At 41.6% G+C, this 25,418-nt stretch overlaps 1 protein-coding gene across 1 annotated transcript in view; it reads left to right on the top strand.

Annotated features, from left to right (window-relative positions):
• zfhx3b (zinc finger homeobox 3b) overlaps positions 1-25,418 on the top strand; it is a 193,955-nt gene that overhangs the window by 55,424 nt on the left and 113,113 nt on the right. Inside the window, 3 exon segments of the mRNA XM_052150779.1 lie at positions 6,928-7,642; positions 7,645-10,035; positions 15,664-16,160. Of these exon segments, the coding sequence (XP_052006739.1) occupies positions 6,964-7,642; positions 7,645-10,035; positions 15,664-16,160 (3,567 nt within the window). The 5' untranslated portion in view covers positions 6,928-6,963.

Here is a 25,418-nt window from a genome sequence, read left to right as displayed (position 1 = left end):
CATGTCAGAGCAAATGAGAATCATGAGGTCAAAGGAACTGCCTGAAGAGCTCAGAGACAGAATTGTGGCAAGGCACAGATCTGGCCAAGGTTACAAAAAAATTTCTGCTGCCCTTAAGGTTCATAAGAGCACAGTGGCCTCCATAATCCTTAAATGGAAGACGCTTGGGACGACCAGAACCCTTCCTAGAGCTGGCTGTCCGCCAAACTGAGCTATCGGGGAGAAGAGCCTTGGTGAGAGAGGTAAAGAAGAACCCAAAGATCACTGTGGCTGAGCTCCAGAGATGCAGTCGGGAGATGGGAGAAAGTTGTAGTAAGTCAACCATCACTGCAGCCATCCACCAGTCGGGGCTTTATGGCAGAGTAGCCCGACGGAAGCCTCTCCTCAGTGCAAGACACATGAAAGCCCGCATGGAGTTTGCTAAAAAACACCTGAAGGACTCCAAGATGGTGATAAATAAGATTCTCTGGTCTGATGAGACCAAGATAGAACTTTTGGCCTTAATTCTAAGCGGTATGTGTGGAGAAAACCAGGCACTGCTCATCACCTGTCCAATACAGTCTCAACAGTGAAGCATGGTGGTGGCAGCATCATGCTGTTGGGGTGTTTTTCAGCTGCAGGGACAGGACGACTGGTTGCAATCGAGGGAAAGATGAATGTGGCCAAGTACAGGGATATCCTGGACTGAAAACCTTCTCCAGAGTGCTCTGGACCTCAGACTGGGCCAAGGTTCACCTTCCAACAAGACAATGACCCTAAGCACACCGCTAAAATAACGAAGGAGTGGCTTCACAACAACTCCGTGACTGTTCTTGAATGGCCCAGCCAGAGCCCTGACTTAAACCCAATTGAGCATCTCTGGAGAGACCTGAAAATGGCTGTCCACCAACGTTTACCATCCAACCTGACAGAACTGGAGAGGATCTGCAAGGAGGAATGGCAGAGGATACCCAAATCCAGATGTGAAATACTTGTTGCATCTTTCCCAAAAAGACTCATGGCTGTATTAGATCAAAAGGGTGCTTCTACTAAATACTGAACAAAGGGTCTGAATACTTGCAAAAATGTCAACAATTCTGTGTTTTTCTGTCAATATGGGATGCTGTGTGTACAATAATGAGGAAAAAAAATGAACTTAAATGATTTTAGCAAATGGCTGCAATATAACAAAGAGTGAAAAATTTAAGGGAGTCTGAATACTTTCCGTACCCACTGTATATATATATATATATATATACAAAAAATGGTATTTTATTTCAGGACCATGTCTGAAAAACAAAAAACATGCTCATGCCATAATCATTTTTTTTTTTTTGTGACATTAAAGAAACATTTGTTTTATTCAATATCCACTAATCCAAGGTTGCATTACATTTTTGCAGGGGGGAAAAAAACATGCTTTCCTCTTTCTATGCATACAATTTCAAGAAGAAAAGAGTGGCTTTTAGGCAAATGGAAGTGCTTACCAAAAACAACATTGAGCAGGGAATCTCTAACAGTATGCATTTTTAATAGAGAAATGTGGATATGTTGAGTGTGGTATTAGCTCTATAGATGTGAGTGGGCTGGTGTGAAGCTCATTTGTGCTCCCGGTCCCGTTCCTCCGCAAGCCCCTCACATGCTTCCTACTAATTGGCAGGAGACTTGGAGCTTCCTGCTGCGTGTTTGCCACTTTCCCCTTGCTTTACCACCCCACCAGTTCCTTTTGCCAGCTCTCCCCTCCAAACAGAGTAATTAACCCACAGCTAATTAACCACTTTTAATTACACACAAGGAGCCTGTTTCTTTCACACTAACCAAAAGTGATGAGACACTTTCCCATCGTATGGATTCCCCATCAGCTGCCTTTGAACCCATTCCATATTTCATCAGCTGAATAAAATCTGCCTTAAAGTGGCCTTTCGCCATATTACCCACACTTTGTCAGGGAAATATTTTTGTGCTCACGTTGTTTTGCTACATTGATTGCATTTACAAATCTTTTGCTGTTACCCGAGAGTGAAAATTATTACCAAGATTCAGTTTCAGGCCTTAGAACAGAGAATACTATTGATACCTTGGAATCAATTCGTCTGTGTTCAGACCAGAGACCAATTAGTAACCAATGAGTATGTAGATGTTTACAGTTACATAAAGTCACAGAGGAGTACCTTCCATTTCCACAACAAACACAATCTATTAAACAGTGCCAGCATGCAGGTAGAAAGGGCTACTGACACTAATGATTGTGGGTCTGAAAGAGTTGCATGCTGGGCGATATATTGAATATTCACAATATTTTTAATGATGATTGCGCTGGCAATGTATACTATTTTGCGTATCAATTTTTGTTTAGCCTTGAAAGGAATATTCCAGATTCAATAGAAGTTAAGCTCAATTGACAGCATTTGTGGCATAATGTTGATTAACACACTTGTACCTACTTTTCTTAAAAACAAAAAAAAGATGCAGGAAGTGAATGGGGCCAATCTGTAAACATTAAAATACTCAAGGTTTCAAAAGTAAAAAAAATAAAGTTTTTTTAACGTTTTTCATATATTATTAAGTAGATATATAAGTAAAGATTGCTGTTTATTTCTGTTTTGTAATATTAGTACATAGAACTGGAAAAACAGAGTAATGCTTAAATATCGGTCTGTTGCTGGTTTAGTAAAACATTTTATACTTTCATTAAACATTTGTAATTATGTAGAAACAGTGGATATTTTGTTGAAATTAGGGTTCCTCTGGAGGATCTTAAGCCATTTTGGAACAAATACAGAAGAGATATATATACAGAATATTATCAGAAGGCAGAAAATATTGAGAAGGATATCATTGTTTTAGCTATTCTGCTCCGTACTACTGGGAACCAGTGTTAAGTACAGTTTGCAGCACTGTGTTGGCAGCACAGCTGTGCACAGTAGCGGCAGTGTGCCACAGATGTCTGTGCTGTCTCATCCCTTGCATACTCACAGCCATGCTGCTCTTTCTTACTCCCTCTATCAGTGTTTCTCCCTCTCTCCACAGCCTCATTCTCATCACAGGCACTGCTATTTCTGTTGCCCAGACTGATAGCTTGAACTAAAGATCATTGATTTTACGGGAAGCAGTGTTTACAGCCAGAGTGCCATCGACCTGAGGTGACTTTTTGCCTTCTGACACAGCAACTGCACTGAAGTGTCGCGGTGTCTACATTAAATGATCAGGATAAGGAAGAAGAGGTGGAAACAAATTCAGTCCACTCTGTTTACCTTTACTCACTAATAAAGCTGAAATTAAATAAATGGTGCTGACTCAAAGGGCCCAGTGTGGAACCTCCGTAGTAGTGCTGTTGAATTATATAGGAGTCATATGCAGCCGCTGATGTCATCATTAATTATTTAGGAAATTAGAAATGTTTGTGTCTTTTGAAATAAATGTTTACTGTATATAGGTTTAGGGTAATATAACATTACACAAGTTCTTTGCTTTTTGGTTTGTAGAGAACTAAGTGGAGTCCATAGCAATACTGCGATCAGGGAGGTCCTCTGTTACAAATGTAAAATATTTTACATACAATTAGCTATTAAAGAACAATGAACATGTTGTATTTTGCCTGACGTTTGGTACATATGTTAATTTCACTGTGCTCTGTGCTTATGTGGATGACCTGAGTGTGAGTCCGTCTCTCAGTCCTCATCCAAATAAATTAACAAAAAGTTTAAAACACACAAGAAGCAGTGTTAATGACACATTGTGATTAGTGTCTCTATAATCGACACTCTCTCTCTCTCTCATACATACACACATATATATATATATATTACATTTTTTTAATTGGACTGACCTCAGAGATGAACCCTGTTCACCCTGTCTGAGCCTCAATGAAAACATTCCCTAGTGCAATATCTAAAGGCCTTTCATTATCAATAGGAACCTTCCCTTCCCATATCTTTCGGTAACTTGCATAGCATTTATGCCATAGATTTCTCAATAAGTGCCCTAACCCTGAAGTGGCCAGCCTGTGTGATGGCTAGATCTGGCAGTGGAAGGAAAAAACACAAATGCAGGGTCTGCTGCAGACCACTGGGAGGTGATGATGAAACCCTTTTCTGGTTGTTTGAAGGATATTGTGGGGGTGCTGGGGGTTGGTTGTGGGGGTTAGTGCCGCAGCCCCTGGCGGTTCACAGCTGGGGACAAGCAAGAGTTAATTCCCCAGGATAGAGTAGGTAGCGCTGGGCCCCTGGGAGCCAGGCCCCTGGGCAGGTGATTGTGCGTGCAAATAATCAGACGGGTTCCTTAGCCTTTAATTCCCTCCTTGCTCAGCTGGTAAATCCCACCAAATGAAAGGGCCCATAAATAAAAGCTTATCTAATTTTCTATCCCCTCTAAATGACATCCAGACCCTGTGTTTGACATCATGTACGGCACTTTTTTTAATTGTTAAAAACCTTATCTACTTTGTTTAGCAGGTTGTGGGGGGAATGTTTTATATTCTGCTTAATGTTAGTGGAAAAAAATGATAAGCCAGCTGAAGTAAAACAGAGCATCACTGCAGCTCATAGTGTGACCGTAACTGTGTTCCAGACTATTTTATATTGTATGTTTAAATATTCTAGGTTAAGAATTCTTGGTATGCATGGGCAAGACCTAGCACACTTTAGTCCTAATAATTTTTATCTGTAAAGAAAGAAATTACTTGCTCATGTTATAACATCCATATTGTGCCGGGTTATGGAGTGCTTGACTTCTTTGCAGTGGCATTGCAGTAATCCACACTTTTAGGTTGAGAGGTGTTGTACAGGGTGAGAAGGTAGCCAAATACGCATTTCCTGTTGTAGACTGATATGCATCTGTTGGCATGTTTGGGCCTTCCTTGGTGCAGGGTACAAATTATATATTCCCCTTCTTTAAACATGTGTCGCTTTGGAAGCAGACCATGATCGGACAAACTGCTTTATATCTGCCCGCCCATCTGCGACTGGCAGACTCCAGACAATCCTATTGCACATCAGTAGCCACTGCAGGTTATTGAATTAGACCATCTCCATTTTAAAGGGCAATCCTGTTTTCTGTAAGCAGCAGACCGCCACTCTGTAACACTGTATAATTCTTTAAAGCAAGCCAATTGCTTCAAATGAAATGCATATCATGGCAAATTTTCAAGACTAACCTTTTGTGATCTCCAGACTTGTTGTTTAATCGTTGAGCCCTCTATTACTTACAATTCCATAATATTGCTGCAAGTTTTAGAGAGGGCATTAGGAACAGGTTGTGGGAATGGAATTTTGGACTCTGTATATCAGACGTTGAATAGTACTGCATACTTCCTGTATATTCGTTTGATAAAGAAGCACTTTATTTTGCCATATACAACCCTGAGAGTCATATTATTTATATTGGGTGTCTATACAGTTGGATGAAATGCACATTATTATTGTAGTTATGATGGTAATTTAGTAGAAGTCTTAAGTATGAATTGTGCTAAATAATAACACAATTAACAAAATGGCAAAATACAACAGCAACAGAAGAAATTTAAAAAGACAAGCCCATTGTTTGTAGGGCGTGAGCTCGTATTGTATTTTTGATGGGTGGGGGAGGGAGCAGGAGACTATGTTGGGGGGTCATCTGACATTCACGAATAGGGAGTCAAACATTATCAATCTCCCCAGTCAAGCGCTCTCATGTTAATACATTTGGTGGGGGTGGGGCTGCAGACACACTGATCACTGATGAAATTTACATCCCTAAGTAAATAAGTAAATAAATCAAGTAGATGCAGTGAATGTGCTAATCAGGCAGGACATGGTGTTTAGCGTGCTGCCGGGAAACTTTGCTCATGTAATATTCAGCAATGGAGGGTAAAAGGGCAGGCCAGAGTTATTGGTTTCAGTCCGGTTGCCCCCTATAATCAATGCTCCCTGCATCCCTTTATTAAAATTATTAGCTCAGCACTATCTCTTACTATAATTTTATCCTGCTTGCCTACTTGAAATTGTGGCCTGCTCTTGGCTCTTTATTTGCTCGGGGCAGCACTAACCTCAAAAAGTTCAGCTCCCATTTATTATTTTAGAGGGAGAGGAGTGTTTGAAACCAGGCTAAGCGTGGTGGATATTGGATGTTAGATCTAAACACAGCTGCATTTGGAGTCGCAACCCAGCTGTTGTATTTGTAGCCTCAGATTAAAAAGATCTTTCTATATTGTGTAAATGTTTTTATATACTTTGTAATATAAAAACTTGCTATGAAAAGCATTTGTACATATCTATTGAGTGTCTCAAAAGCATATGTACACTCATTGACATCTGTCGTCTATTACTATGTGTCGGATCTCTCTATAGGCTAACAGAGGTCCTAAAACAGGGTGGCTAATATATTTTGGTAACCTTTAGTTCTTTCTGCTGGTGAGAGATGGATCACATGCTGATGGTGGGTTTCACTGTGTCTAATTAGTAGGACAATGGAGCTTTTTTTATTCATCAAGTTATTCTGTTAATTTGTTTCTCATACCCAAAGTTAATAATAAAAAAAAAGATGTATGGAAGATTTACAACATGGCAGACTCCGGGTGTTTTGTGGAAGGTCTAGATAAAAGATGGTAACTAGCTGATATGACAAAATGAGGCATCTGAGCTGCCTTATTAGTGCTTGTCTGAGGTATTGTGTTTAAGTACCTAATCTAACCTAATGAGCACTCTGTCATTTTCCAATGTTAGATCTCGCACTTTTGTTTCTCATCTAATCTACTAAAAATTAAGCAGCTCCTCTCTCTATACATAGCTTCTCAATTTATTAAGATACTTTGTACGTTTGGTTGAATGTTCAACATTGCAAGACTGATCATTAGCTTGTATAAAAACAATGAAAAGAAAGCATTAAAGGTGTCTTGTGTATTTTATTATCTGAGAGATTATACATCTATAATCAGTGTTTTAATCATGTCCCTTTCTTTGTTCTCATCAGGCCTGGATGCGATGAACGCCTCATGTAGGCATCAGCATGGAAACCTGTGAGTCTCCTGTGGTTTCTGGGACAGAAGATGGGCTTGGCACCTCCACCACCTCCCAGCAGCGGCACCATTCACAACCCTGGAACGATAACCCTAACACACAGGTTTCGCCCTGTAACCAGTCCTCTTCCTTGGAGCCCTTGTCTCTCTCTGTATCCCACCCAGCTCATCTCCAGAATCCCAGCACGCCCCGTGAGACTGTGAGAGAGCTGCAGCAACAACAAGCAATTTCACATACTGCCAGCGATAGTTCCAATACTGGACGGCTGCAGCCGAAAATAGAAGGGTTAGAGGAGGAGGAGGAGGAGGAGGAGCAGGAGGGAGTTAGCTGTGGAGAAGAGGACGAAGATTTGGAAGACTTGGATGAAATGGAGATTGACAACTGTTTCCCAAGTCTGCAGCCTTTCCCTGGTGTACCCATGGTGCCAAGCGGAGGGGGCATGCCCATGCTCATGCGGCAACAACCCTCCCATCGGAGCGGAGTCACAGAGAGTGGGAGTGAAGGAGAGGAAGAGGAGGAAGAAGAGAGTAGTGATGTGGAAAACCTGGCTGGAGAGATAGTCTACCAACCTGATGGATCTGCATACATTGTGGAGAGCCTCAGCCAGCTGATCCAAAGCGATGGGAGCATGGAACCAAGCCTGCTCTCCTCAAACTCTCTCCCCAGTGGGGAAAACCAGGGGAACCTGCGGGGACCTCTTCTTCAGTATACCCACAAATTATCAACACGTTCCACATAGCCTCGTCTTTTGGAAAATGGTTCGGCTCCTCAGACCAAGGTTTCCCCAATACCTCAACCTTGGCAGGCCTCAGTCCTGTCCTGCACAGTTTCCGCGTCTTTGACGTGCGGCACAAAAGCAACAAGGATTATCTAAACAGTGACGGGTCAGCCAAGAAGTCCTGCGTATCCAAAGATGTTCCCAACAATGTGGATTTCTCCAAATTTGATGGCCTGGCCCTGTACGGCAAAGGCAAGCCCATCCTCATGTGTTTCCTCTGCAAGTTGTCCTTCGGCTACGCACGCTCTTTTGTCACTCACGCAGTCCACGATCATCGTATGACCCTGTGTGAGGATGAGCGCAGGCTTTTAGGTGACAAGCATGCGTCGGCCATTATACAGGGCATCGGCAAGGACAAAGAGCCACTCATTAGCTTCCTAGAACCAAAAAATAAGAACTCTCCTCCAACGCCCACCCTGGTACCAATGAACTCAGGCCAGAGCTTCTATGGCACATTCAGTGGGGTTCATTTAGAAGAGGGAGGCAGAAGTGAAGGAGGTGAGAGCCTCCTAAACAAAGACTTTGATTCGGGTCTCCAGCAACAAGCCCTCTTCACATTGGGGGGCCTTGGCAGCCCTAAAACACCCTCCCTTACCTCAACCCCAGGCCCAGCCAAAGACTCCAGCACTCTGTCCAAGATGCAGGGTAGGAGAACAGAGGGGTCTGTGGGGAAAGAGAGGACTCATAGAGGAGAGGATGGGGATGCAGGAATCTGTGAAATTAAGGCTCTCCTTACCGGTGAGGATATGGCCTCAGAGGAGGAGGAGGAGCTTCTTTTAGAAGAGGATGAAGAGTTAGAAGATGAAGGCCCTGCGGTGGCCTGTAGTGGAAGTAGCAGCATTGGCGGATTTGTGGGGGAAGTAGCTGTCTCAAACCAAAGCATCTCCAAATCTCCTTTATTAATGCCTAGTAGCGCTCTCCAGCCTTCTGCTTGTCTCTCTGCAGCCAGCCCTGCACTGAGCGGCAAAGCCTCTGCCTCCATGTCCTCTTCCTCAATCATGGGGTCAGAGGAGGGGGTGGCTACAGATGGTGGGGGGAGGTCTTCTGAAGTCCCTCAGAGCTTTAACTGCCAGGGGACCACAGTCCCTGTGGCATTGGTGGCAGCTGCCGGTAGAGGAGGTGAAGAGGATGGGGTTGCATGCTCCTCTGCGAGCACATCCTCCTCTCTTGCCTCCAATGTCGCTGCTGAGGAAAGTGCCAATCGAGATAGTGCCACAGCTCCTGAACCAAATGAATTCCCTGCAGATGGAGATGATGACAGCGGTATCCTTCTCCACCACCACCTTCACCACCATCATCACCACCCGCACCCTTCACCAAATGCACACACACACCCCCATCATGCAGCTGCTTGTGACATGTCAGGAATGGGTGAGTGCACCCAGAACCATGGGGCTGGGGGCAATGGAGGAAGTGGGGTGGAGTGCCCCAAGTGTGATACTGTCTTAGGCTCCTCACGCTCATTGGGTGGCCATATGACTATGATGCACTCTCGTAATTCCTGCAAGACACTGAAGTGTCCCAAGTGCAACTGGCACTACAAATACCAGCAGACCCTAGAGGCACACATGAAGGAGAAGCACCCTGACTCTGGAGGCTCCTGCATGTACTGCAGCAGTGGACAGAGCCATCCCCGCCTGGCCCGTGGGGAGAGCTACACCTGTGGCTATAAGCCTTTCCGCTGTGAGGTGTGTAACTATTCCACTACTACCAAAGGAAACCTAAGCATCCATATGCAGTCTGACAAGCATCTTAACAACATGCAGACATTACAGAATGGAGGCTCTATTCCAACCGCTGGTGAACAGGTGTTTGGGCATGCACCCAGTGGGGTGGTACCTGTTTCCTCTGCTACCCAGGCAAGCAGCCATCACCCTAGTCACCATCACCACCACCACCACCACCCAGCCCAGTCCTCCACCCACATGACAGGGCCCTGTGGTGCCCCCTCACCTACCAAGCCAAAAAGCAAGCCCACCTGGAGATGTGAGGTATGCGACTATGAGACCAATGTAGCACGTAACCTGCGCATTCACATGACGAGTGAGAAACACATGCACAATATGATGCTGCTACAACAAAACATGACCCAAATGCAGCATGGCAGGCTTGGTCTAGGGGCCATGCCTTCACCCTCAGAGGCTGAGCTGTACCAGTACTACTTGACCCAGAACATGAGTCTGCCGCCAGGCCTTAAGATAGACCCCACTGGAGCTGATGCCCAGTTCTTACTTGGAGGTTTTCATCTGGACCCAAACATGGCGGCGTTGACCCCAGCACTAGGTGAGTTTAATGAAATCCAAAGGGTTAACCTGTTTTATCTGACCTGTCTCAAAATTTCATTTATATTATATGGCTAGGTGATAAAAATATATCTATTTAAATATATATATATATATATATATTTAGACTTTGCTGTATATGTAGACAATTCTACATTCAGGTACGTCTTGCTAAAAACACAAGCAGTTCGGCAATGTTATACAGGCAACTTGTTACCTGAATCACAGTCATGAAATCAGCCTTTTAGGAAGTATTAGCAGGCTAGCAGTTACCTAGCCTTTCTGTCATGTGAACCTATAATGAAGCTCTGTAGCCTCTAGCTAGCTATTCTGAGATACTATTCTGCTCACTACTATTGTGCGGAGTTGTTATCGGAGGTACCATTCTTGAAACTCTAGAGACTGTTGTGCGTGTGAATCCCAGGGGATCGGCAGTTACAGAAATACTGAAACCAGCCCGTCTGGCACCAACAATCATACCACGGTTTACAGTTTATTGAGCTTAACTTTGAAAAGAAATTGATACATTAATATCTCCACCCTTAAATACATGGCCAATTCAATCTTTTTAATTATACATGCTGTAATTCTCTTTTGGTTCTGTATGTGGGATTTGTAGATTCACTCTTGCTACTTCATTATCTTGACCCATACAAACAGCCACAAACTCTTTATTTCCTCTCCAAGCTGGCAGTTCTCTGTCTCTGCCTGTAGCCATCAGGCATACCTGCCTTGTTTAACATGCACTCACCCTCTTAAACAACTGTTGAAAAGGTGTTTGAGGGAGGCTAAGAGAGAGAAAAAAGAAGAGACACAAATAAGACTGAATTGTATTTAAAGGGCAGCGAGTGTTGATATGCAGAGAGTGAAGGACCACTCAACACAGTGTGTGGAAAACAAATTGTGTTTGAGAGGAAAAATCATGTTCTGTATATGAAAGGTGCACTTCTCAGTCTTGAAAAGAATTGACTTGAGTGACATCAGCGAAATCACTGTCACTGATATTTAAACTGTTCGAATTAATGTTAACGTATGTAAATCAAGTTTAATGTGTTAATTGTTCTTTATCGCGATTTAATGCATTTACCGTTAAAAACAGCCTAAACCAGCATAAACACTTGTTGGGATGGCGGAAACTTTGTTATGTGTTTGCCCAGAGTCATTACACTGATAGACACTTCACAACACGCAGACACAACAGCGTTTCTATGTCAGTGATTAAATGATGGCCAATGCACCGATACTACTCTGTAGTACTTGTATCGGGCTGATACTGGGGGGTAAATACTCATACTTGGTATCGGTGTCATTTCATATTTCCGAGTACATTAATATAATGACGTGGTTGCACATGTGTGCATAGTGCTTCTTAGACCAGTTTGAAAACATGAGAAACATTTTAATGTTTAAACCATTAAAATCTAGAGCATCAGTTTTTATTTTATTTTGTCCATCTTTACCTGATAAATGTGGATTCTCTCACGTGTATGCGCCTTCTCTCTCTCCCTTCCTCCCGTGTGTGTGTATGGTGCGAGAGCTTGCATTCCCCAGTGCTTGCTAGTCATCCAGGATTTTTTTTACTGATAATTCCAAATATCATTTTGACAGATAAAAGACAGCAAGAAAGTTAAGAAAGAAATCATTTGAAACTAATGCATGAGTTTTCATTTCATCTGCCTTCTCTCTCTCTCTCTCTCCGCACATTTGTGTTTGTGGGAGGGAAAAAAAGAGTGCTATGATCAGATTCACATCAGAGAACTTCTATTATAGTGATAACAACAATTGCGGTTCATCATAGAAGAGAGCGCAACCACTAGTAATTGTCAACTAGCATGTTACGACATTAATTCACCATTTACGGATACTATACATAACAATGGGAAGAGCCGTAATCTCACACCTACATGTCTTCTGTGAGTTTTCTTAATAAATTGCAATTTTATCATATGAAACTCATAGTTTACACCAAACAGATTATTTAGTGTAAATCATGTTTAAGATTAGCAGACAGGTAGTCAGTTCATTAAGTGATTAACTGTTTCTTCACAAAAAAGCAGTTCATTCAACATTGTGAAGCATCTTCTCCGTAGACATCTATTAAAAAAGAATGGCCTCTTGCCAGTGTATGCCCATAGAATGTCTGTGGGACCTCCGCATTAAGCTATTCTATGCTAACTTTGAAGGCTTAACTTTCAGAAGGGCTCCACTCATGCAAGATGGTCATTGTGGCCATAAACGCAGCAACTCCAAAAATCAGATGTTACATGTAACGACAAAGCTGGAAAAAGTGATGAGAGTTACTGTCTGTCACTTTACTTCAGCCCAATAACAACATAGTATAAAGCAACTGAACAGACGTCAAACTCAGTCAGGCACAACGCAACAAACCGAGAACCATCAATCAATACTAAAGCGGCACTGTCTTCTAAATGAATGTATAGAACAATATGGATAAAACAACAATGATAAAGCATGAATAACATGTAAGTGTTAGCTGGTATACTTTTAAAGGTAAGCTACACCCTATTAAAACTGTCCTGATTTGTAATTTGTAATGACTGAAAATGCTAATATTGGCAATATTAAGTTATCAAATGCATATAGAATTGCATACGTTAACAAACACAAAACTACTCATATCAGTACTCGGTATGGACCCGATATCCAAAATGAGGTGCTTGGTACTTGTATCGGCCTTCAAAAATTGGTATGTGTGCACTTCTATTCTTAACCATCACCAAAACTCCCAATGAGAATTTTTTTCTGCAAGTGCTTTTCATGTGGAGTTCATAGTGGCGTTCAACGATAGTGTTGACGCTCTAACGCAAATCATGAATGCTGCTTCATGATTCATGATGTAGGATAGCGGATAGCCACAGTCTACTAACAGATAAAAATCATGGAGGATGAGAGTTTAAGAGATTTAATGTCTATTGCAATTAAAATGCAACCTATAGGGAGACTAGATATTTTAAATAGTCAACCTCTCACTTAGACTTTGGGATTTTTTAACAAAGTAAATCCTGAATCAGTTTTGGAGTTCTTACCAAAATAAATGTAAAAAACCTTATATAGTTTTTAAAATACAGTATTTTAAATAGTTTTTCACCTTGAAAATAGCGTTGGAATCTGGCATGGCATAAAATCAATAACTAATGTACGAATGTTAAAAGTAAAATTGGGGAAAAGTTTAATGTTATTTGAATATGGTGCTAATTTACATTTACATTTATGCACTTGGCAGATGCTTTTATCCAAAGCGACTTACAGAGCCCTTATTACAGGGACAATCCACCCGACGCAACCTGGAGTTAAATGCCTTGCTCATGGACACAATTTTGGTGGCTGTGGGGATCGAACCGACAACCTTCTGCTAAACAGTTTAGTGCTTTATCAAACTACGCCACCACTTTTAGTGGGCTTTGTTTGGAAAATTATAATAAACCATTATATTGTTACATACTGTTTTGTTTTCTTAAGATGGAAATAAAAGCATTTTGACATGTAAAGAAGTGTATAATGTACAATTCTGCACTTTCAAAATCAGTTAATCATGATTAACAGCTAAAAATTCTGCTTTCTAGAAATAATGGCATGGTGCCATAACACAGCCATCATGCTTGGTCTTACACCCAAAGCTAGAGGACTAGTTTGTTTGCTTATGTTTGTGTGAAGGCTGACGCAGTTAAAAAAAAATAAGCATAGCTGGTACATTAGATTTATGAGGATGGGGTTTTAATGTATTAAGAGTCAGAGATGTGCTTACACAGACAAAGAGAGTGTGAAGGACAGGCACACACATCTTCCTAACAATCAAGCATCAGTTTACTTTTCTCATCCACTGTGTCTCATTCTATCTGGGTCATTTTGGCTGGGAAATTCCCCCTTTTGCTGCCCTTGTGTTTCTTGTGAATGATAGTGTGACAGAGTAAGCTGAGGCTGTCCTCTAGGCTGCCACTAAACATAGCTGTTTTATGCCATTACTATGCAACAATGTTTTCCTGCTATTTTAACTGTTGCTATATTTTGGCATGGTCAAAAGGGCCTAGTGAGGGGAATTCAGAAGCATAGTGGAGAATATGGTGTGCCAGCTACAAGCCCTCAATTTGCACAGACTTGTCTCAAACTGTTGCCAGTTCAAAGACGTGAACAGGAATTGATTGCCATGACTAATTCTTTTATTCATCCTCCCTCTTCTAGCCATTTGGTTGATTTTCCAGTGAGGGAATGTTCAATACGCATATTACAGGGAAGAAATTACATGTCATTAGGCTTATAAAGTACAATGGTGTCATTACACAAACAATTTGGAATGTTCAGTCCACTCACATATATTTAAAGTCACACACAACAAGACATGAACATTTAGAACAAGAACAATTAGAAACAGTTTCCTGTATTCAGGGTTGATATTATCAAGATTATATGCAATATGCTAAAGATTCTGATTTCTGAATATAATCTATAGATTTACAGGCGTATAGATCAGATGTGTATCGAAGACAAATAAAATGGCTTTGTTAATCAATAAGAGCACTTTAAAAGCGGCTGTAAGAGTATTAAAGAGAGATGTTTACTCAAAGAGAAGAGCAACAATTGGCAGAAGACCTAAAACTACAATTTACAATGAGAAACTTTGAAGGTAAGAGATTAAGAGTGAAAAAGTGTGACAGAGATGGTTTGAGAACTGTGTGTGGTGGATCTGGGAATGATTTAAGGGGGGTTGTCAGGGTCTCCTGTCACTGCTGTAAAAGCTAAAGGTAATGGTGAAATGAGAAGGCTACATGCTGCCACAATAAATAAAAGGAGCTGCTGGAATTAATTTAGTGTAATGCCATACAGGTTCAGTCTGGCAACTGACATATTGAACATAAGCAGGCAAAGGCAAAAATGGCTAAGCAACACTTGCCTCCAAATGTCAGCCTCATCCCCAAACTGTTCTTTTTTTGTTTGTTTTTTTGGCTCATGCATTTTCTTTTTAATTCTTAAAAATAGCCTTGAGCGGGAATAACCTGGTAGGTGTTTCTATATCGATTTGTTCAATCAAAGGTGAAAGAACCAGAGGGTTCTGAAAAAGGAGGGGTCTAATTTATTTATTATTTCATGAAAAAAGGTCTGGCTGATTTACAGTATAATTTGCTGGGGAATGCTTTAGTTCTTCGGTAATGATTGAATAACTTTATTTTTGCACCACAGCTCAAAGCCTCCAGGGTTGATTTAATGGCAGGGCTATGAAAGTGCACCAATTCAAACAGGACTGTGTAAATCCACACCTCCACTCTCTTTTCTTTTCACTTTTTCTCTCAGCTCAAAGGAAGATAATCTTGATTTAATAAAATTATGTAGATAAATATACACATGCACATTATTCTCTGAGGCCTGTAGGAGCCGGAGTGCAAATTCACTTTGACTGCACAGACAAACAAGGCTCTTTGTTAAAAAGGCTGTATTATGCACATTTTCCCAGGACATTCCTAAACTTTTCTTGCACGGAAAACAATTCCTGCACTAATGAAATGCACAACCCTCACTTTTACATTGTATTGGACCATATATCCAAAAGTCATTATATATGACTTTATACTGTATATGACAAGCACTGATCTCTGTTTGTGTCCTCTACCCCCAGTTGGAGGGGACATGGCCATGGACTTACGCCTGGGCGGTGGACAGCTGGTCTCCGAGGAGATGATGACCCTGGGCGAAAGCTTATCCCAGACCAGTGACCCCTCCCTCAAACTCTTCCAGTGTGCTGTGTGCAACCGCTTCACGACTGACAACCTGGACGTGTTGGGTCTGCACATGAACGCTGAACGCTCGCTACCCGAGGACGAGTGGCGGGCAGTGGTGGGCGACTCGCACCAATGCAAGCTGTGCCACTACACAACGCAACTAAAGGCCAACTTCCAGCTGCACTGCAAGACTGACAAGCACGTGCAGAAGTACCAGCTGGTAGCACACATCAAAGAGGGAGGCAAGGGCAACGAGTGGCGCCTCAAGTGCGTGGCCATCGGCAACCCTGTGCACCTCAAATGCAACGCCTGCGACTACTACACCAACAGCTTGGAGAAGTTGAGGATGCACACGGTCAACACTCGTCACGAGGCCAGTCTCAAGTTGTACAAGGTGAGTGAGTGACTGAAATAAGATTGGGAAAGAAGAAATAATAACAAATACGATTTTTCGCTTCATTGCCTTGTTCTTGTTAGGACAAAGTGTAGCCCGATTCCACAGGTTTTAAACACACATCACGTCTACTGTATGACTGAATCGACCAGCACTTTCCGTCTCTACCGCCAACTATGAGTGATGGGCCGGTGCAGTATATTAAAGCCTAATGTGCATGCAGCTTACAGGAGAGAACAGGGGCACTTGGAGGGAGGTAGGAACATGGCAGGTCAGCAGGGTGGGGAGAAGGGCAGCTGATGAAATTGCCGGAAGAGAGGATGAAGAAGTGTGAAGAGACAGAGGTTTGGTGCTAATACCATTCGGAGAGGGAAGGGCAGAATCGCTCTCGACAGCCGTATTGATTTTCGCCGGACTCGGAGCTTCACCTTCTACTCTAATCATTCCATAATAGCCAATGGATGAACACTCTCTGAACAAATGGCCATAAATCTAACAGGCCTGATTCCATTTAGGCACCTATCCTGTGTGTCTGCAAGCTCAGCTCAGGCTGTGTTTAACCTAGACTGGCACGACTGCACACAGAGACTTCTCTCCTTAAAGCTGTCTGTCTTTCTTTCTTTCTTTTTTCTTTCTTTCTCCCTCTTACCGACTTCCAACCATTGCACCTACACATCACAGCCCATGCATAATTAAACATTTATTTACACTTAACTTTCAAGTGTTTCAAACTAACTATAATCTGTCAATGCTTTTTATTCAGGGAATATGTTTAACGTCAACATGAAATGAAATTCACAACCCATTTTACATATTAAATATATAAAATGTATGACAGAACTTTTATTACCTACAACAGTAGCCTAAAACAATACCTAAATTGCTATTTAGATCTTGGTTAACATTATTTTCACCTGTGATGTCATGTGAAAGTAGTTTTGAAAGGTGCAGAAAAGTTATGAAAGTTATGAAATCTATATTTCTTTATTTAGAATAATGTGCACTGATGATTTTTTTCTGTAAGATTCTTGACCCTAACATGAGGTATATACTCATACATAGACATACTTTCTTACATGCACACACTTGCCCTCAGTATCCTGTACTTCACAGCTCATTATGTCACAACCAACTCTACAAAAAAACAGGATGAAGAATGTAATTTACACTGGAGTTTAATCACATTAGACATCAGTGATAAAACACAGCAACTTCTAAAGGTCTTGGTTCTCTCCCCAAATTCTCTACCCAAGTTACTCTCTCCTGGCCTATGTTGTGGCCACTTTAAAAACTTGAATCTACTTCCCCCTAATTTTCTCTGTTCCCTGTTAGCAAGTATATATAAAAAAGGGACACCGAAAGGGACCTTATGACTAACAGATGTTTTTCTAGTTTTCTTTTTCTTTTCTTTTTTGTCCAAATTAAGGGTATAGATTTTGAATCAATCATCAGTATTCTTAAAATTGGAAAAAAATAAATAAAAATGGCAAAATTGGGTTTAGTTGACAACCTCTGAACCTAATCGCTCTTGGTTCCTTCCAAGAATTCTAAATCAAAGGTTTTTCTTGCCACTGTTGCCTTTGGTTTGCTCACCGGGTGATTTGTAGGGTACTATTTTTGCTTTGGAACAATGTATTGTAAAAAGTTTAAAAACAGTCTGTCAGTGCTCTTAAGATCTTACTTTATGAATAGCTTACTCCAGCCCACCTATGGCTTCATTGCAAGGTTCCTGCTTGTGAACTCCCAGAGATCTTCCAGGATCATCAAGGTCGGTCATTACCTTAGCCCTAGGCTGTATGGATCTTGGTCAGCTGTTCCCCGTAGGAGCTAGTGTGTAATGTCAATTAAGGGAGGGCCAAAAACAGCTTCCTCTGCATCTGGAGATAAAAAGCCAACAAGCCTGAACCGGGATGGCCTGCCCCTGCTCAAGCCGGGACACGCATGCAGCGTATTTACAAATACCACAATCATTCAAATATGTAACACAAGACTCCTGACGTGCTTGGATGACCTGTGAAGGCAGCACTATAGTCATGGGCCTTGTGTTGCTCCAGGCATGGTTTGAGACCCAGGGAGCTACACGGAGCTTTAACATCAATGGCAAGCAATAGCAGAATAATATCTTATGTAGCCATTGACGGCATTCTATTGTGCTGCATGGAGCCTTTTTTCCAGGAAATTTGAGATTCCACCCCATACTGACTTTAATAAAGTGAACTAGTTGTATGAGAGCATCTTAGACACACCATCATTTTCCTTCCTCTGCTGTCTTTCCATTTAAAGGGATAGTGTTGCAAGCCTGCAAAAACGTACTTTCATGGTACACAAAAGGAAATGTTAGGCAGTATGTTACTTATTATCTACTTCCAATGTATGATTAAAAAAAAAAAAAGAAAGAAAAAAAGATGCAATTAATGTGAATTGTTACCTTGGACCAACATACTGCATATCATTTCCTGTGTTCCACAAAAATAAAGTCATGGGTTTGGAACAACAAGAAATATTCATTTTTGGGTGATCTATCCCTTTAAGGAAAGCAGGATGGCAGAGAAGAGACTATTCTGCCTGCAAATGTTAAATTCTCTGTGGCAGCTTTGAAATGTTCGACACATCCGAGCATGATAATTTGTAAGCTTTAAGCTGCTTAAAATGGTTTCTCAGCCCTAAAAGCTCCACAGATCCGAACTGAGAGGAAGATAGAGTGGAGTTGACTGACTTGAGAGCAGTATCAGCCGTGTAAGCAAGCAACTTCCATCAACGGCAACAGGGCTACCCACAAACTAAGACATTCACAGCTTGAGTTATAGATGTTGTGCATGACATACAGCTGTGATTAGAGGATGATAAGCATATGCTGCTGCTGAGGTTTTGCTGTAGCACTGGTTTCTAACCCCGCAATGCCACAAGTTTCACTTTGCAATGAATTTATAGTAGTATAGACACACTGACTGACTCATACCAACGGTGCAATTTGCTAGCTCAGCTAGGCGGACTGTACAAGTGGTAAAACAGAAAAGGAAAGGGGAAAACACTATCCCTTCCAAATGAAACCTGGTACAAAATGCAAAATCTTTGGACCTCCTGCTGGGAGAAAATAAGTCAAGTCAGCATAAACAGGGCGTAAGATGTGGTAGATCCTTGGGACACTTTGCCCAAATCAAACCAGTTTGCATTAAACAGGCCCTTTGTGTGCACAGCTCTGTAAATTGGAGCCTGTAATTACTGGAATTAAAAAGGAAGGTTTAAACTGAAGGCTAAGCTGGATGGGATAATTTGAGAGTCTGTGGTATGCGGCACATATTAGGGCTTTCTAAAAATACGCCTTCCCCCACCACCCCAATGGTTGGAATGTTCCGAAAGCCTTCGGAAAGCTTGGGAGAATTGTCCTGACCGCATGGACTGGTGATGCTTCCTGACTTTGGGATCTGGGGTACAGGATCTTGTCCATCTCTGGTTTCAGACACGCCCGTCAGACATTTTTGTGCACGTCTCTGAACTTTTACCTTTCACTGTTCCCTCAGAGTTCCCGCTCACTGGCTGCTTTGTAGTGGCAAGGATGATGTCATGATGGTCACTTTTAAGCACTTGCATATGGGCTATACTACAACACTCAAGTCATCACACAGATTAGGCTTTTCATGTTCATTCTTGTGGAACCTGCAAAATGTACAACAAGTTCACAAAGTCTCAAAAAAAGACTGCCAGCTACATTTCAAATGGGGAGTAGTCATTTTAAATTGATAAAAGAATTTCTTGACCTACATTTTTTACTCATTGAATATTGGAAATACATCACATTACTGATATTCCCTGGGTATATACACTGGCGGCCAATTATTTGGAATAACGTACAAATTTTGCTGTTAGGAAGGAAATTTATACTTTAATTAACCAAAGTGGCATTCACCTGATCACAAAGTATAGTCAGGACATTACTGATGTAAAAAACTGCACCGTCACTATTTGAAAAAAGTTATTTTTGATCAAATCTAGACAGACCTCATTTCCAGCAGCCATCACTCCAACACCTTATCCTTGAGTAATCATGCTAAATTGCTAATTTGGTGCTAGAATATCACTTGCCATTATATCAAACACAGCTGAAAGCTGTTTGGTTCATTAAATGAAGCTTAAGATTGTCTTTGTGTTTGTTTTTGAGTTGCCACAGTATGCAATAGACTGGCATGTCTTAAGGTCAATATTAGTTAAAAAATGGCAAAATAGAAACTGCTTGAAATTGACAATTTGACAAATTTCATACAAAGGTTCTTTGTCTTCAAAGACAAAGGACAACTGGCTCTAACAAGGACAGAAAGAAATGTGGAAGGCCAGATGTACAACTAAACAAGAGGATAAGTACATCAGAGTCTCTAGTTTAAGAAATAGACTCCTCACATGTCCTCAGTTGACCGCTTCATTGAGTTATACCTGCTTAACACCTGTTTCATATACAACAGTAAAGAGAAGACTCAGGGTTACAGGCCTTATAGGAAGAAAAAGCCACTTTTGAAACAGAAAATATCACCTGAGTATCTGGAGAAACTGACAGCTAATTGCTGAAAAACTTAATGCTGTCCATGATAGAAAGGTGTCAGAACACACAGTGCATCACAGCTTGCTACGGATGGGGCTGCATAGCTGCAGACCAGTCAGAGTGCCCATGCTGGCCCCTGTCCACTACCAAAAGAGTGTCAGAACTGGACCATGGAGCAAAGGAATAAGGTGGCCTGATCTGATGATTCACATTTTCTTTTAGATAATGTGGACGGCCTGGTGCATGTGCGTCATTTACCCGGAGAAGAGATGGCAGCAGGCCAGCGGAGGCAGTGTGATACTCTGGGCAATGTTCTTCTGGGAAACCTTGGGTCCTGGCATTCATGTGGATGTGACTTTGACATGTAGTACCCGCCTTAAGATTGTTGCAAACCATGTACAACCCTTCATGGCAACGGTATTCCCTGATGGCAGTGGCCTCTTTCAGCAGGGTAATGCGCCCTGCCACACTGCAAAAATTGTTCAGGAATGGTTTGAGGAACATGACAAAGAGTTGAGGTGTTGACTTGGCCTCCAAATTCCCCAGATCTCAATCCGATTGAGCATTTAAGGGATGTGCTGGACCAACAAGTCCGATCCATGGAGGCCCCACTTCGCAACTTACAGGACTTAAAGGATCTGCTGTTAATGTGTTGGTGCCAGATACCACAGGACACATTCAGAGGTCTTGTGGAGTTCATGCCTCGACGGGTCAGAGCTGTTTTGGCAGCATGAGGGGGACCTACACAGTGTGTGTGTGTGTGTGTGTGTGTGCATATATATATATGTATGTATGTTTTCTCTTGTCCCCACTTAAAAAGCACCACATTATCTCTTGTAAACACAAGTATATCACCACACCACACAGTAGAGAACACGTTTGCTTGTAAATGCTGTGTAAGCATGTCTCAGGTGCTTGGCTGCACTACACAGTCTAAGACTCGGTTCTGAGCTCCAGACAGGATGGAGTGAGGCAGGGCCAGACCTGGGCTTCCAGGCAGGCCTTTCAGGGGAAGAGGAGGAGCATTGGGGCTGGCTACCTTCCTTGTCTCAGGGGCCGGTACGATCTGGAGTAATTGAGATTGATTGGATGTTATTTTTCCTCTTGCAAATGTAGTCCATTAGCTTGGCACATGCATAATCAGTTTAGAGCACAGTTAACTGAATGTAATCATGTTCCTCGGTGTCTGCTCGCACAAAATCCACTCCAGATGCCGCTTGGCCGTGGAAAGAGAGGAAGAAAGTGCTGTCACTATCACATGGGGAATCTTTACCCAAGAAAGATCTCATAGCACACATCCCCACACCACCACCACCCGTGTACTGGTCTCGCTCAATTAAACACACAAACTTTACAAACTATGTGCTGCACACATTTACACACTCACTGTGAATGGACAAATACACACTCACGCATTCTCTCATCTGTTCACTACTAACTGAACCCCAAATCACATGTTGATGTGTCTCAGCTATGCTAACAGAACTTTGACTGCACTCCAAGTGCAGCTGAGGATCCAGAACAAAGCGTTTAGATTTTGGATGCTCTCTACTAATTTTTCCCTTTAGTGCAGCACAACCAGATCGGACGGAAGGAAAATGTCTATGCTCTGGAGAAAACAATGCAAAAACTCAGTAAAACAAAATAGACAGTAATGTGAAAAAGGGGATTCCTCAAAGTTATTAATGTGCATCTTGTTCACAATAATCCCTACATATGTATCATTCCATTTTATGTAGGGATGAGTCACAATAGTCAACTAAATAACTAGTTGGAGATTAATTATTGAGGTTTACTAGTTAATTACTGAGGTCTAAGTGTGTGTGTGTGTGTGTGTGTGTGTGTGTGTGTGTGTGTGTGTGTGTGTGTGTGTGTACAGTATATATATAAAACTAGCAACGCTCAATAATCAAGAACGGACAGCCATTGTGTGTTTATATATTGATATTTGTATTTATGTAAACGTAAATAAATAATGTTTCCATTCTGCTGTGCTCAGATTAGATGTTTTAAACACAAGAACATGCATTATGTATGTGACCTAGAAGAAACGCATCCAAACCCAGGTGAACCCAAATCTGGCCTTATTATACAGTGATTCCTTAAAGAGCAACATGCAGGTTGGACACCCCTATATAGCATAGTGTATGTTGATGATAAAACAACTAGATTTTCTGAACTGGAGTAATATATATTTAGCCATTAACGATATTTTGAGATAAATTGTGATAAAATAACTTCCGCGTCTATAAAGCACTAACCGGAAGTGACGATGGCCGAGGGAGTCTGGTCAAGCTCAAGCTCAGGTTACAATGGATGCGAATGAAGAAACCGAGTTCTCCTGGGTGGACGAATATGCCTATGATGGCCCACAGGCCTATAATAATTTGGTCCTTGAAATTTACTGGAGAGCATAACGTTAGCCTACGGGGACACAAAATCAGACGGGAGGGCGGCGGGAGAACAGTTTGAATTGAAATGCGGGGGAAACGGGAGAGTTGGGCTAGCTTCCTGCCAATAGCTATAGCATTGTGCAAACTACTAAATTCATTTAGTACAATTACGTTACGACAACCTGTCCTAAAGCTCAGTCTCTCTCCCTCTCTCTGTATTATTATACTAAATAAATATTAAATATTGAATATTATAAAAAATATATTTTATAAAAATATTATACTATTATTATTACGAAATTACACAAATTAAGAGTTAAAATAATTAAAAGTAAGACTTCTGCTAAGTGCTCGTTTTCGTTGCACAGAATGTCTGCTAACGTTAGCACTTGGTCCTCCAGTCCCGCCCGCGCCAAAATCCGGTGTAAACTTTGACGGTGGACTTGATTCCATCGAGTGCACCGAGGGAACAGCATCAGTAATCAGCCTCACGTGGTCCTTACTCCGAAATCTCATCCGAGACTCCAACAAATCTCCAGGTCGATAATTCTCCGGAGTGAAATGTGCGCCACAAACGACCGAGTGTGTGGTAACAGACGCGGCAGTGAAGTCTGCTCTCTTCACCTGCACAAAACGCACCCAAGACCGAAAAGCCTTGTTTTTCCTAGAAGGAAAATGATGGACACGATGTCCTGACAGGCTGGAATTCGTGCAACCAGCACAAACACAATAATTTACCATTATGGCTTCTCTAAAACTCGATCTAAAACTTTCTGTCTCTCACTACTGCTCTAACTACATCAACACCCAAAAATGAGAGAGCTGACCGCGAGCTCTTTTATTTGCCTCGCCCTACGTCATATGACGCTTTGCTATAGCGGGAAAGGCGTATTCCAGATCCTAGCACATTTTCATCAAAATCTCTACATCAAATGAGATTTCATTAGTAATTTCTACATATGTGTTTTTAAAAGACCTCTGCAGACAATATAAAGTATTAATTCAGTTATAAATTCAACCTGCATGTTGCTCTTTAAGACAGGTAGTCAACTAGTTGTTTAGGCAGCCCACATGCTGGCTTTTGAAAATGTGCAGTCTAGTACATCCCTTGTTAAATCCTCCAACATAATTCTGATCAGTCAGTAAGAACTCCATTAACAATTATGATTTTATTAAGAGTGATCCTCATCAAAGGGGCGAACTCCAATCATCTAAACAAATAGGCAGAGAATGCCTCGGCTCCAGCAGGATTGCATTTGTTTTTTTACCATCAAATAAAAGTACAGAGTAATTTCAAGTTAAAGTCGCAAGGGAGCATTTTACCACTATTGCTGCGGCTCGTGGTTATATCTTTCATCTGTGGACAGTGAAGTTCAACCTCTATGCCAGAGAGAGTGCCACACCCAAACTCTATAAGTCCCCCCAGACATCCGTTTGAGAAGAGATGGAGAGAGGGAGGGGAGAGGCAGGTCTGAGAGCGATAGAGAGAGCGAGGCACTCGTTTAGATGGAGATACTCTGCTAATTATCATGGCTGGCCTATGATTGTTCAGTAATAGTGCTCAGTGTGGAAAAAAGGTTTGCTGCTGTTCCAGGAAGGGCTGAGCTTTGATTTACCGGTAGTACCACACTAATAAAGCACCCATTCCATATCCACAGAGCTGCTACCGAGACATCCTGCCTCCCTTTAGTCAAAGACATAATCCATATCACGTGCAGTATATGAGCACAGGTCTATCAAACAACAGGATTTATTTTGAGGCAACATTGATATCTGGATCTAAATTTAAAGGGATTGTTCACTTCTATGTTCTTCCAAACCCGTGTGACATTTGATGTTTGACCCATATGATCTGTTGAACATGGGGATCTTAGGCAGTATGTTAGGGACTGAAAGTGAATAGTGACACATACAAGAACACATACTCATGTTCAATGAAAGATTGTCATACAGGTTTGGTAAATGATAACAGAATTATCAAACCATCCCTTTAAAGTCAACACTTAGCATTTGTAACCTATTTTACTTCTGAAATGTGACATACATTATTTCCAGGAACAAATGTTGGGCAGGACTTGATTTTATCCTTGAAAGGTAGTCTTTATTTGACAGGTGGTTCAAGGGTTAGTTGGAAGAATAAAAGGACCTTGTGACATCAGCCAAATTAGAAATTTGTTTCAGAAATAGAGCAAGTCATTACATATTGATTTGCATTTGAACTATTTTGAAGATGGTCATTTTTTTAAATCGATGAGTTGTGCAAAATAAGACCTATAAGATTGAGAAAGCAAATTTGGTAAATTTTTATTTAATTTGATAGTGCACCCAAAA

Source organism: Xyrauchen texanus, chromosome 2 (genome assembly GCF_025860055.1).
Source record: "Xyrauchen texanus isolate HMW12.3.18 chromosome 2, RBS_HiC_50CHRs, whole genome shotgun sequence".
In the NCBI taxonomy this organism is placed as follows: domain Eukaryota; kingdom Metazoa; phylum Chordata; class Actinopteri; order Cypriniformes; family Catostomidae; genus Xyrauchen; species Xyrauchen texanus.
This window is presented reverse-complemented; position numbering and strand designations above follow the sequence as displayed.